The sequence below is a fragment of the Phoenix dactylifera genome, unplaced genomic scaffold (genome assembly GCF_009389715.1).
Source record: "Phoenix dactylifera cultivar Barhee BC4 unplaced genomic scaffold, palm_55x_up_171113_PBpolish2nd_filt_p 000312F, whole genome shotgun sequence".
NCBI classification, from domain to species: Eukaryota; Viridiplantae; Streptophyta; class Magnoliopsida; order Arecales; family Arecaceae; genus Phoenix; species Phoenix dactylifera.
The window spans coordinates 459,335-473,676 of record NW_024067783.1 but is presented as its reverse complement, the minus strand read 5'-3'; the positions used below and the strand labels follow the sequence as shown (position 1 = coordinate 473,676).

At 38.3% G+C, this 14,342-nt stretch overlaps 1 protein-coding gene across 1 annotated transcript in view; it reads left to right on the top strand.

Moving 5' to 3' along the window:
- LOC103723345 (SPX domain-containing membrane protein OsI_21475-like) overlaps positions 1–14,097 on the top strand; it is a 57,277-nt gene extending 43,180 nt beyond the window's left edge. The window contains 3 exon segments of the mRNA XM_008814236.3: positions 2,250–2,440; positions 9,669–9,802; positions 13,809–14,097. Coding sequence (XP_008812458.2) covers positions 2,250–2,440; positions 9,669–9,802; positions 13,809–14,047 — 564 coding nt within the window. The 3' untranslated portion in view covers positions 14,048–14,097.
- Positions 14,098–14,342: the final 245 nt, after the last annotated feature.

Here is a 14,342-nt window from a genome sequence, read left to right as displayed (position 1 = left end):
TTAATTTCAGTACTAAGCTGTATTGGGTTGATCTGTAGAAAATTTGAGGCGGTTCAAACTGGTTGCTGGTTCTGGATTATTGGCTAATGTGATACATGCTGACCAACACACCTAGTATTTTGAGTCCTTGGTCAAGACCCATTATGCTTTTGTCTGGTTCTTTGTTCACATCCGCCTTTTTTATCTTGAAGATGGATGCTTGTGTATTCAGGAGACACCACAGATAGCTATGGGAAGAATGGGGGCTAGGAAGCTAAATGTGATTGGCAATTTGGTATCAAGAACAAGCTTAGGTGGGGACTGCAATGATGGGCTCTTGTAATTTCGTGGATGACTCAAACTAGTAGGGATACTAATACATAAGGGGGGAAAAAGTATTGCCTATATTTTATTTTAAGCAGTTCATAACAGAGTAGTATATGCAAATGGTGTTTTATTGAAAAATATTAATACTTCTTATGCACTGCACTGCTACTATTTGGATATGTTGTTTGTACTGCTATAATATGGACCATGGACTACTGTGTGATATTTGTTTGATTAGATGATGAGATGATTTTCACATAGAGAAATCACACTATGCTTTAAAAAATTAATTATAATGCTTGTATACAATGTTTGTGACAGTGCACTAAATTTATTTATTTAGTTGATAAATCTATATTCTGCAGCAGTCAGCAACCTATGTTGTGCATAATTAATTAGTTTGGTTATATACAAATATAAATAGATTTGGATGATGGATAATCTAAGAAAATGGCTTTTTTGTGTGGTAAAAGATAATGAAGAGCTACATGGTTCAAATTGTGGTCACATACTTGAATTATAACAGCTTGTTTCCCACATTTGTTGGACTGGAGATGAAAGCAAAATGGTCGCTGGAAAAAATGAAATTGGCTCTAGTTCGATCAATTAAGCTTCTGGTTTTTGATATTTTAGAAAACTAGAGACAAATTTGACTTATACAAGAGCCGTGCTTCATCAATATTAATATCATACCTGCTCTATAAATGACAAGAAAATTCCCAAAACCGTTTTTAACAATATCCAAAACTATTACATTAAGGTGATATTAGTGTTAAGTTGGCTATGCTCCTCTTTTTTCAAGGTAGAGTAGGAGGATATTGTGAGATAAGCTGATCTAAATGCCTTGGATACACAAAGAAATGCACTCGGAGCTAAGAGTAGCCAATGGTGAATTTTGAACTTTTGCCACTAATATTTGAAAGGGTTGTGAGGTCACTAGTTCCATAGCATGGAGCACCTGCAAAAAGTTGGCTATTGGAGTGTAGTTAAAATAGTCTGTTGTGTCCACAAAGCAGAGTGACAGTCACAAAGGGGTAAATGTTCATTGAAATTTGTGATTGCATTAGTTTAGTCTACTTCACTTGTTAACTACCTTAAACTTCAATAGTTTCTTTTTTTTTGTACAAATCAACAACTTCATTTAAATCTCAGTAATTACCACATGTTTGACAATGCTAGTTGGACCAAAGGGAAAGTCTGCTATTCATAAAGAGAAGTAACTGAATAAGACATGTACATATACACATAATTATGGTTCCCTAGATTATTGTGTCCATCTAAAAAGACCAGTTTTCATGTTTTACTGAGTTATTTTATGTGGGCATCCCAATTCATAAAAATTCATGAAGTCAGAAATCATATGTTCTTAATCTAGTAGATATGTAAAGAATGAAGAGAATAAACTGAAATACTTGCTGACATAATATGCATGTAGAGGAAATGATCAAAGAAGTCTAAACTATTTAAATTATACATTGACACTTTTTCTTTGATAATTTTGATGTTCATTGAAAAAAATTATCTTGAATTGATGAATCTCTGAATCTTGATTCTCTGAAATTACTGATTTCCACTCTTACACCAGTTAGTATTGGAATCGTTTCCACACCCATACAATGACAGCATATTCACATGGAAAATGCATGCATACATACAAACATATTAGATAAATTGACAAATGAATGCATACATTAGACATCAGCATGTTAACTGCTAGATAAATCTCAGAATCATTGTTTAAAACAGCTGTAATCATGCATATTTGGCAAAGTTGCTTATCGCTAGTTTACTTGACTCAGTTCTGATCCCAGAGAAACACTTGCATTGGCATGATTAGATATAACATTTCCATCTTAATCATATGTTGCATTTCTTGTTATAATTGAAGTTCAATAATCATTAAAGTTTACCAAGTTTGTCATGTTGATTTATTCACTTTTTAGGTCCAATTGTTGATATATTTCATGCTCAAATATGCAATGGAGATTTTACTTTCCGAATCAAGTGTCATCACCACATACTACTTTAGGTGGTCAACAAGTTCAGTGGCAATATTTCTGGCAGTCCTCGGCCTAACAGTACTTCCTGTTAATGCCATTGTTGGAACCTACATTAGCAACATGTTTGAAGACAGGTATTAACAAATTTATAAACCTCTGATTTTTATTCTATGACTATTATATGATCAGGGAATTGTCGTCTGCCTTTTCTGGTTTAGATCTAGAAAGTCCTTCCTGAGTAAACTATTTTCTAATGATTTCTATATTATTGTCCCATCTCCCATGAGATATATTCTTTTTTCCCCAATTCTGTTTTTTGTAGTATAATATGCTCCATAGAGCTGTAGTGTTCCATGTGCACTGGCAGATATGCCATGGCCTGACTTAATTTTTTTAGAATTTACAATATGAAGTATACTTGGCTAATCTTGAAACAATTGCACCACTTGTGCTCTACCCTTGCGTACACTTATTCAAAATGATCCTCTAAAGCAAGGTATGCCATACCAGCCCGAACTAGGCAGTAGGGGCATACTATACCATACCTGTACTTGGTACAGGTGGCGTATTGACACTCGGTATGCCAAAAACAATCCACACTATACTGTACAAATATTGTGCTACTGTGGCACCGGTATGGCGTCCGGTACCGAGACGATGAACATTACTCTAAAGGAATACTGTTGGAAGTCGGCCGCTTTCAACTTGACCCTTAAAATGTATTTGGGAGATTCAACATTTATGTTAATTATTTATATGATTAGTATTATTAAACTGTTTGATTATTGCTTGCATATCTTTGAGTAGAAGCATCAGCCAAGAAATAATCTTAGATGCATCCATATTATCCGAGTCTGATTAGCTAGTCTTTGTTCTATAGGAGCTTCAGTGATGGAAATAATTTTTTTGGCCTCTATTCACCGATAGACAAAGCGAAGCATGGAAGCGAGTGTATTTTGCTTGAATTAGATAAACAAGTTCTGGGGTGCTTCACAAAAGAAAAAATCAAGCCCCCTTTTATTCAGATTTTTCATCTTATTGACTTGTCTAGAAATATTTCATTCTTTTATGTAAAAAGTGTAGTTTCTCATGCAAATTTGCTAAACAATTTGATGTTAAATGACTTTGCTTTATCAGGCCAAAATGAATATGAATGGGTGAATCTTTTAGCAAATAATTCTTTCACTAGGGCATGATTCAAAGTAGTTACTTGTGGTTAGAGTACATTTCATTATTTAATTCATTGAAAAATAATTTCATGAGCGTATTATCTTCTTTTCATTATAGACATGGTATGCTGTACCGGTCGGTACCGAATGTACCGTACCTGTACCGTACCTGTACCGATGGGTACCGGTCGGTACCGAATGTACCGTACCTATACCGATGGGTACTGATATCGGTACGTCAATGTCGGTACGCTTGGCGTACCGCATATCGTACCGTACCGACACTCGGTACGTCTATACTAGTGCGGCACCGGTACGGAGTTCTATCATACATTTTAACAGACCAAAGTTGTTAAGATATTTGTTTGAAATTACTAGTTTCTGTTTTTTTTTTAAGTTAGAAGGTTTTATGTTAGCTACTAAATTCAGAAATAAAAAAGAAGGAAAACTGGGCCCAGACTAGATGCTTCTCTCATGTAAGCTAAGGTAGGTTTGAAACCTAAAAGAGAAACTCAGAAAGAGAGAGAGAGAGAGAGAGAATATTATGACCGATGGAGCTCTTTTGCAGTCTTTCTTTTAATGCGTGTCAAGAAGACAATAGAGAATTATTCAATAAACAATACAAAAGAAAATCTGGTTTGGGTGGTAAGTTCTAGTTCTCCTCTATAGTCAATCCACTCAGCCAATTTAATAAACCCTTTGGAAAATGGAAGAGGGGAATTTCAATTATCTGTCTGTTTCCTTCTCTTCAGTTAGCATAATATATTTAGACACAGACACACACGGATATAGATACACACACCGAGGATGTAGATGCAAGGGATTACGAAATTTTATGTATGATAATGCTTAAAAAGCATGCATTTACTGGATAACCTTTAAAAATTAGGATAAAGTTTTGGGATAGCCACTAAACATGTTCTATCAATGTCACGCCCCGAGCCCGAGGTGCGGCAGACGCCGCACGCCCGCACGGCGGGCCGCACAAGCGTGCAAGGCATCGGATCATATCAAAGCAAATACAGATGTTCAAAACTGACATAATTATTTAAGTTGGTCAAAAGCAATCTTACAAAATTTTAAAATAACATTTGCTAACATAATTCAAATGTCCAAACTCCAAACTAATCTAACTGAAATGCCAATAACTGATGGAATCATCGGAACATCTAACGCACTCCCCAATCCCGTGCGATCAAGCCTCTGGATCTGAAAAACAGAGAAAATAAAATAATGAGTTACACTAGCCCAGTAAGCAACAAAATACCCCAAAGTGGGGTCGGAGCATATCCGGTCAAAATACAGGATAATGACTGGAATAAATCATAAATAACATCGTTTTACTATTTTCAAAACTTATTATCATTTTTTTTCCAAAAACTCTGATACCAGAATCTCAACATAATAGGCTACGGCCACGTAACTCAGTGGCATGGGTTGCACAAGGTGCCAAATCCACTATTTTTATCCACCGATGGCAGCCGGTGTTGCACAAATGTGCCAAATCCACTATTTTTACCTACCGATGGCAGCCGGTGTTGCACAAAAGTGCCAAATCCACTATATTTACCCACCGATGGCAGCCGGTGTCGAAACCGGTTCCTCACAGATTACAAGTTGATAGGTCCAACGTATAATCCCCATTGGCGGGGCCAGAACAGAACATATCAGATTATAGCCATGCTGAGAATGCATATATATAAAAAACAGATTTCATAAATTGTACAGTCATATTTCACGAATTTTAGAGCATATAACATGATTTTCAAAATTTAACATGTCAGACCCATTTTACTAAATACAAAACATATTTCAAAATTTAATCCAGTAATAATTATTTTACCAAATAATTTAGAAAAAATGCACTTTGAAGCATTAAGTTACTTACCTCTTCTCGCTTAGCCCTTACTTTAGATAGGCAGATCAGGTTCATCTGTTTAAATTTAATTAATTCTTTGTTAATTTCAGAGCTAAGCAGAACTAAAAAAAATAATACTATTGTACATTGCCCAACAGGGCCCAGAGTTGGCCCATAATGGGCATGGCCCGATAAGGCCCATATCGGACACGGCCCAATGGGCCCGCATAGACCTGGCCCAGTAGGGCCCCCAAAGTTGGTCTCTAATGGATTATTTATGCAACACAATTCATTGGAGGGACTAATACTTAATTACAGGGTACTGTTTTATAATAAAACTTTAGTGGAGGGACCAATCAAATATATTTGGGGAGCCTTATGTAATAATCTTTCTTATAGGGACCAAACATAAATTACAGAATACCCTTTTGTGAAATAATATACTGTCAAGGGCTTATCTGCAAAATTCCATTTATTGGCCAAATGGGTTCGGATTTCGGGTTCTGGGATTCAAGTTTCGGGTTTCGGATTTTGGGTCTGAACTGGGTTTCGGATTTCGGATTCTGGGTTTCAGGTTTCGAGTTTTGGGTTTCGGGTTTTGGGTTCGGGTTTCGGGTTCGGGTTCGGGTTCGGGTTCGGGTTTCGAGTTCAGGTTTCGGGTTCGGAACGGGTTTCGGGTTTGGACTGAGTTTCAGATTTGGACTGGGCCCACAAAAGGGTACGACCCAAATAGGGCCTGAACTGGGCCCACAAAAGATTATGGCCCATCTGGGCCCAACACTATTGAACTGGGCCCAAGTTGGGCCCACAGTGAACCAGGCCCAAGTTGGCCCAGTTCGGCCCACGATGGGCCTTCATCTCCCCCAAACTCCCCATGGATAGGGGAGATGGATACCAAGAGAAAGGAGAGGGGAGAGGGCTAGCTGGGTGGCTGGAGGCCACCCCTCGGTCGACGGCCAGCCGGCCGCGGGGGCGGCCGGCGGCCGCTGCGGCGGCTAACGGGGAGGAGAAGCAACCGAGATGATCTCGGTTTGTGGCCCAAACAAAAAAAGAATTTCAAGCTATTTGGCATGGAATAAAGGGCAAGAGAAGGCTTACCGGCGGTCGACGGAGGCGGCGGAAGGAAGATCTCTGCTGTGGCTGTTCGATCCGGCGGTCAAGCGGCGGCGGCGGCGCTCGAAACCGAAAGGATGAATCTCGGAACAGGGGATGGCTGCGAGGGGAACCCGGACGGCGCTCAGTCAGGAAGAGGACGTCGGTCACCAAGGAGAGGAGGAGGAGGGAAGGAGGGAAGAGGAGGAGGAGGAGACGGAGGAGAGGGAGGGCTCGGGTGATCTGGGAGGAGGAAAAGAAAGGGCTTTATAGCCCTTTGGTAACGGCTCTCCGCCGCGTGAATCGCGGCGGTCGAGCGTAGTCCGCGGCCGGATTGGCCGCGGATGGGCTGGAGGGGAGGCGCTGCGGACATCCCGCAGTGCCCTCGCCCCGATCGCTCCCGAAGGAGCCGGAGAGGATCGCGTTCGCGATCCTCTGTTCTAGCCCTTCCAAAGAAGGAAGATGGGGCTGAAGTCAGCTGGGGCTGCCGATTTCAGCTTGTATCTCACATTCTCTCCTCCTTAGAAAAATTTCGTCCTCGAAATTTAACATACCTTAGCTTGCAAAAAGGTCCGGATATTATATATATATATATATATGTATATTTTTTTTCCTTCATCTTGTCCTCCAGTTCTCTTGTAGTCTCACGTTCTGAATGATTGCTCCACTGGATCATAACATAAGGAATTGCGCGCCTCCTCAATAGTTGTTCCTTTCTATCACCCACACGTACAGGCTGCTTAATTTGATTAGCAAAGAACTCGAAGGAAAGTATAAGCACCACTACCTACGAAGCTAAATTTAGTGTATCTAGGGATCTGAAATTTTATCCGCTTTTCATGGCAGTTAATGGTAGCAAAGTGTGACGCTAACCAGTCCATACCAAGAATTATGTCAAAGTCATACATATCTATAACTATCAAATCAGCAGGCAAGTCTCTACCTACTATCTGAACCGGACAAGTCTTGCAGACCTGATTACCAATCATCCCACTTCCGGCAGGGGTGTTAACATATAAATCATACTCTAACGGCACGCAAGGTAGGTCATGTTTTCGCACAAATATCCATGACGCAATGAATGTGCAGCACTAGAATCAAACAGTATATAAGCATAAACAGAAGCAACCGGTAGTGTACCTGACACCACAGTATTGGATGCCTGAGCATCCTGCTGAGTCAGTGCATAAATACGACCCTGTGTGTGCGGTCTCCCTCCTATCTGCTGCTTAGGAGAAGAAGGCTGAGCAAACTGAACCGGAGCAGGAGAACCTTGCACTTGCTGGGTCCTTGTAGCTTGAGGCCTCTGATCTGATTGTGATACTTGCCGATTGCGAGGGCACTCTGCCATCTTATGACCCTGTTGGCCACATCTGAAACATGCGCCAGATAATCGTCTACAGAGTTCTGTCTTATGGGCACCACCACATGCTTCACATTTAGACTGGTCTTGTTGAATAGTCTCTCCATAAGATCCCTGCTTTTCTGATTGCCCAGACCTATTACGAGATTTTGCTGTCCTACTAGAATTCTGTCCACTACGAGTATCATCATCTCTGCTCCTTTTGTATTCTATCTTTTGAATCTTGTGTTTCCTTCCAAACAATTTCCATATTCTTGGCCCTGTCTACTAGGTCATCATAGTTGGTTGAGTGCACTACGGCCAAACCCCGACGTAATTGAGGCTTCAATCCTTCTTCAAATCTCCTCATCCGGGACTCTGCATCTATGACGAGGGTGGGAGCAAACCGAGCTAACCTGTCAAACTCTGCCTCATACTCATCCACGGTCATAGTTCCTTGAGACAGATTTAGAAATTCTCTCTCTAGCTCCCTAAGGCGACTTGAAGGGAAATACTTGGAGTAGAAGGCTGTGCGAAACCTCTGCCAGGTAAGTGCCTCCTCCTCGGGTGCCAATGTGCGCTCCACAGACATCCACCAATGATGAGCTCAGTCCTGAAGCATATAGGTGGCAAATCTGACCTTCTCTTCATCGGTGCACTCCATTGCTCTGAAGGCTTTCTCCATTTCATCTATCCAGGCTTCGGCCTCTTGAGGACTAGTGGTGCCCTTAAAAGCCGAAGGAGCCATTCTCTTGAATTCAGCTATACTCCTTCTTTGCTCCAGAGGATCAACGACTTGCTGGATTGGTTGCTGAGGTTGTTGCCTCTGTTGGCGTACTAACCCAACGACCTCCTCAATCAGTTTGAGCACCCGGGTTTGATTTCCGGCGACAGCTTTCGGGGTCATTGTTGATTGACCCTGGGGCCCTGAGCTTTGTGAAGCCTCGTCCGCTTGGTTAGCATGGACCCTTCCCCGAGAGCCCCTAACCATCCGATTCAGGCTACGAACATGACGAGGCGGCATTCTAATTCAGTAAAATTATAAATGTCATAAAATCATCCAAACAGAATAATACGAAATAGTTAATAAAACAAATGAACATTATCCCCTTATCTGGTTCCTACCCATCTCTCAACCTTTCTGACGGATCTTAGGAATCCTAAAACTTAGGCTCAATATAATTGTTTCAGTTACAATCCCTAGTGATATTAAACCTAAGCTCTGATACCACCAAATCTGTCACGCCCCGAGCCCGAGGCGCGGCAGACGCCGCACGCCCGCACGGCGGGCCGCACAAGCGTGCAAGGCATCGGATCATATCAAAGCAAATACAGATGTTCAAAACTGACATAATTATTTAAGTTGGTCAAAAGCAGTCTTACAAAATTTCAAAATAACATTTGCTAACATAATTCAAATGTCCAAACTAATCTAACTGAAATGCCAATAACTGATGGAATCATCGGAACATCTAACGCACTCCCCAATCCCGTGCGATCAAGCCTCTGGATCTGAAAAACAGAGAAAATAAAATAATGAGCTACACTAGCCCAGTAAGCAACAAAATACCCCAAAGTGGGGTCGGAGCATATCAGGTCAAAATGAGCACTGTGGGTTGACAAGCTCAAGGACTGTCCATTGGTCACTAGTGTAAAGAATACAAGGATACTGTCTGTCATCAACTAATAACTAACTGAGAGCATAAAATATTTGTACACTTTGGTCTTCTTTCACGAGTCAATTAGCCCATCAAATTGCAAATACAATTTTCAGTCTGTGTTACAGACTTGAGACTTGAATATATGTCTAGCTAATGTTACTTGGGCTACAACTGTAATAAGCCAATTGAAGGTAGTTTCTAAGTCTAGTTTTTGTTGATTTAATGGTTGATATTTTGCAGGCAAATCTTACTAGCGTCAGAAATTATGGTGTTAGTAGGCATAATTCTAAGTTTCCACATCTCAAGGTTGTATACAGTGCCACAATATGTTTGCTCAGCACTTATTACATTTGTGTTTGCAGAAGTTCTTGAAGGTAATTTATGTATGCTTCACTGGAATAACTACTATGTTTTGTTTCTCTTTATAGATTCTCAACAAAAGCCTCTCTTTACATTTTCAGTCAAATTTCTATTTTTTCGTCGGAGTTAAGACCTTCCATATGCTCATTTTTATTTTTATTTTAACAAATAATCTTTATATGTTATGGTTGTATGTAATGCACTACTAAGGGAATGTTGGCTATCTCTAATGCACTACTAAGGCCAATTAATGAAAATGATAACAATGGGAAATAGGGTATAGGATTATGAAAACAACACAATGTTATTAGTTAATTTCTTAGATGAAGTCTATGGTAAGGAAGCAAGAACAGGTTAATTTACAGTTGTAGAAAACTGTTTACCAAATCAAACTTGAGCTGATTGTCCCTCATAAGTCGTAACCATCTTGTGTTTCTGTTAAAAGACCAGTTACCCAAAATAGATTTTTCTATTCTAGGGTAGCTTTAATTTCTATAATAAGGTCTTTGCATTAAGTAGCAATTTATCTTTGGACTAGTTTTTTTGTCCCAAAATTTCAAATTTATTGGTTTAGGCTTTTACCATCTTAAAAGAATAGGAATAGAAGAGAAAAGCTAAAATGTGCTTTGCTTCACTATAATTTCTAAGATGGTTTTGTTCAAACATGGTAAGAATGTGAATTAATCACAAATTTCAATTAACTAATATGAATTATTTGCAAAAATGAATTAAAAGTGCATAATACTTTTTAAAAAAATTCAATGTTTTGCTTTCAGTTTTTCTTTCCATGTCCTTGTGATGATATGTGCCTTTTTATTTTCAGAAAACATTATTATATTATTTGCTAACCACCCATGGATTTTGATGAGTTCTAGTAATTGATGGCATGATTTTGTTTAAGTGGCACAGTTAATAAGTTGTATTAGGTCAAATTTGCCCAAACTTGAAGTTTATTGAATATATGAGCAGCCAACATTCTCTTATGCATAGTTGCCATCCAAAAAAACTGATGTAGGAAAACTTAGTGCAGGAAACAAGAAACCTTATCATTATGCAAACAAAATATATTACAGAAAACACATGAAAATGTATAGAAACCATAGGAAACTCCACTGATAACCTAGTTTTAAATGTGTCATCACTGATTTCCGAAGTTGGGTTCAATTTGATGAGAAGATAAAATTCTATTGATAGATCCTTTTATACTTCTCCATTGCTAGTGCATACTCTCTTCCAACAAGAAAACCCATAAAAAGTTTTTATGTATCGCAAAAATGAATGCTTTTATCAAGATATTTAGAGCGAATCTTTAGTTCAGATTGTTCTCCTTTTTTCTGTTTTGAATTGTCTAGAGCTTAGACCTTTAATCAGTGGGTTGGAATAGTTGATGGGCAGTGCAAAGAGCAATAATGTCTCTCCCTCTCCTTCTCTTCCTCTCCCATTGTTGCTGTATCTCTTTCTTTAATGCTTATTTGTTGAGAGTTTTTGATTTTTAATAGTTTTAGAGCAAGTTTCCTAAAGGAGCCGCAATGGTTTCTAATTTGATTTTCTCAGAAACTCTCAGCTGGGAAATGGTTTTCCTGGTGACTATGGTTTTAATTTGTGCAGGTCCTCTTTGACTAGCAATAAATACCAAACTATTTGTCATGCCTTGAATCTTGGACTTGTTTTACTCTTAAGGAATGTTTTCATAGTCAGTCCATAGTCAATTGAGAGTAACATTGACTGAATAGAGTATAATTGAAAGTGTATCACAAACCATTAATTCCATGGGTTCAAAAACCACTGGAACGAGATAGTACCTTCAGTGTTATACCATTCCGACATGATATCTGCACTAGTGTGGGCGCAGGGATGCCAAAACCATCCGCATTGGCATGTTTTGACACATCCATGCCTACTGCCAGAACTTTGCGGACCGTATCATTGTATCAATCGTTTTTCCTTCTATTTGATGTTCTCAATTGTCGCACATATCGTCAGTACCAGTACCTTATCATTTCAATGGAAAATCAATATGGTATTTGATACTGATATTTGATACTTTGATAAATTGTAAACAAAACCTATTTACCTAACTTTAAGATAGCTTATTATACAAAATAATGTACCTTCAGATACAAACAAAACAAGAAGTACTATATTCTTGGTATCACTTGATTGACCGCTAGATCCAAAACCAACTTCAAAACACCAAATCCTCTTTATTGAGATAGTTTATGTATTTGATTGTCCGGATGAAGAAACTACAAAGCTTAATAAATAGATGTCTTGTCCTAAAGTTAAATGAATCAATTTTATAATGATTGCCAACAATCAATTTTTTTCTGATATGACCAAAACATATATTTTTAAATTAATATTTCACAGTTTCACGTTTTCTTACAAAGATGTTCACTTATGTACTTGAGGCCACATAAATTCTCATCGCTGATGCTGGTGATGCCATATATATCCTTATCAGTAAACTGAATGAGACTATGTATGTATATGAGACCTACATATATAACTTGGCCCAAATCATCATTGCTTATGCAAGTGGGTCCACATATGTCCTCACTGGTGAACTCGATGAGGCCATGTGTATCTTTGAGATCCACATATACCAATTAGCCAAGGGTCCAAATGTATCTGATTGAGGTCAAATATAATACCTTGCTAGGGGGTGTATGTATATTCTCATGGATATCTGGAAAGAGGCTACATATACCACTTATCTAGAAGCTCATATATATCTTTTAAGCATGATATTTTTTTCAAATCTTACACGGAACATTTATTGGAAAGTTAGAATGGAAATTAACAAATGTGGCAGAGGTTCCAATAAGAATATAATCTCAAGTCAGAATCCATATATACGAGCATAATGATCAATTGAGAGCCTCAAATTATTCCAAAATTCTAGCAGAAATCAAAACATAATTTCAAACTAACATAGAACTCAAATTTTTAAAGAAGAGTATGTAAGAATATTTGCAGCTAACCATAGATTTCAATGTACAGAGTTTGAGTACTAGACTACTTTAGAAATGTAAGCCAATTGTAGTGCGCAAAAATTTCCATAAAAAACCCTAAATTTGGGAAAAAAATTTACTAGGCTAAAAAACATACATTTGTGAGGCATGAAGAAATTGGTTACCAAGGAATCCATAACTTCCCTTTTCTCCTCCTCTTCCTGTTGTCAAAGGCTACCCATTCCTTTTTCCTTCTCGCTTACCTTCATTAGCCTCTGTTTGTAGGCTACGTATGTCAGACCACTTGGTTAAGTCAGCTGTCAGTATACATTGGTTCCCTTTGGTTAATTATGAACATCAACATATTAATCATTTAATGGTAAGGTGTTTCTACATCATGTCTAAGGCTTAGTAGGCAAGCAAGTTGTTTACTTAGCAAACAAACTAGTAAATATAGATCTTATTTACATGAATATTATTAAATGAATATCCACTTTTATGATATTACATGTAAACAAGGAACTGCTTGTCATTTGACTTCAATAATTAAAAGTTCGATTTTATAAAGAATAAAAGGTCAAGTTTCAACTTTAATACAAATTTGAGTTTTGGAGGTGGGATTAAAATGATGATTTTTAAATGCTAAGATATTTCTCAAATCTTAAGGGTTTACAAAATTCAGTATATCCAAATATTGCTAAAACCGAAGATGGTAAGAAAAGACGTATGCTTTTAAAAGGTTTCATCTAAAATGATGACATTAATCAGTGCATAGCATTTTACGAAAATGATTCTTTTTCAATTTTTCGACATATGCACATATATTTATTTTCTAGGTATAGGTTGGGTTACATAAATATTAACAGCTTTTGCTTTTATCAACTTCCTTTATTCTTCCTCTATTATTATATGATTCGCAGCTGAAATACTTGATGCAACAGACATTGCCCATCATTTACTGAAGCAGTAAATTATCTTGGATGGTCTTATTGACTTTATTTAATCATGTGTTGACTGGCATCTGAATGTGTTGTTGCACAAACATTTTCTGATTGCTCAAATGCAGGTGTCAATCTATCCCTCCTGTCTCAAGTCATGTCATCCCGCCTTGCTCGTGGAACATACAATGGTGGGCTGCTGTCAACAGAGGCTGGAACCCTAGCTCGAGTTGTTGCAGATGGCACAATTACACTGGCTGGCTACATGGGTGTAGACAAGCTCCTTAATGTCACCTTACTCCCTTCACTATTTATTTGTATAGGGTCCATTGCTGCCACTGTCCTCACATACAACTCTCTTTTCTAATAAATGCATCAGCTGTATATTAGTTAAACAGGTCATTAAATTAATTCATATCCAATTTTCCGATAAGGTTTTAATCATTTTTCTGAAGTTACCATGTTTCAGAAACAGTTCTCCTGCCCTCAATGATCTTAATGTAAACCTGAACAAGTAGCCTTAGCTTCCCTATTTCTGCAATATCTATAGAAAACTCTCAAACAGTTCATGGTGCTCGCTCAAGGGTCATCCAACTCCCCACAACGTGCATTGCATGTGGTATATTGTAGCCCAACAATGTTAACTGGGAAATCTCACATAC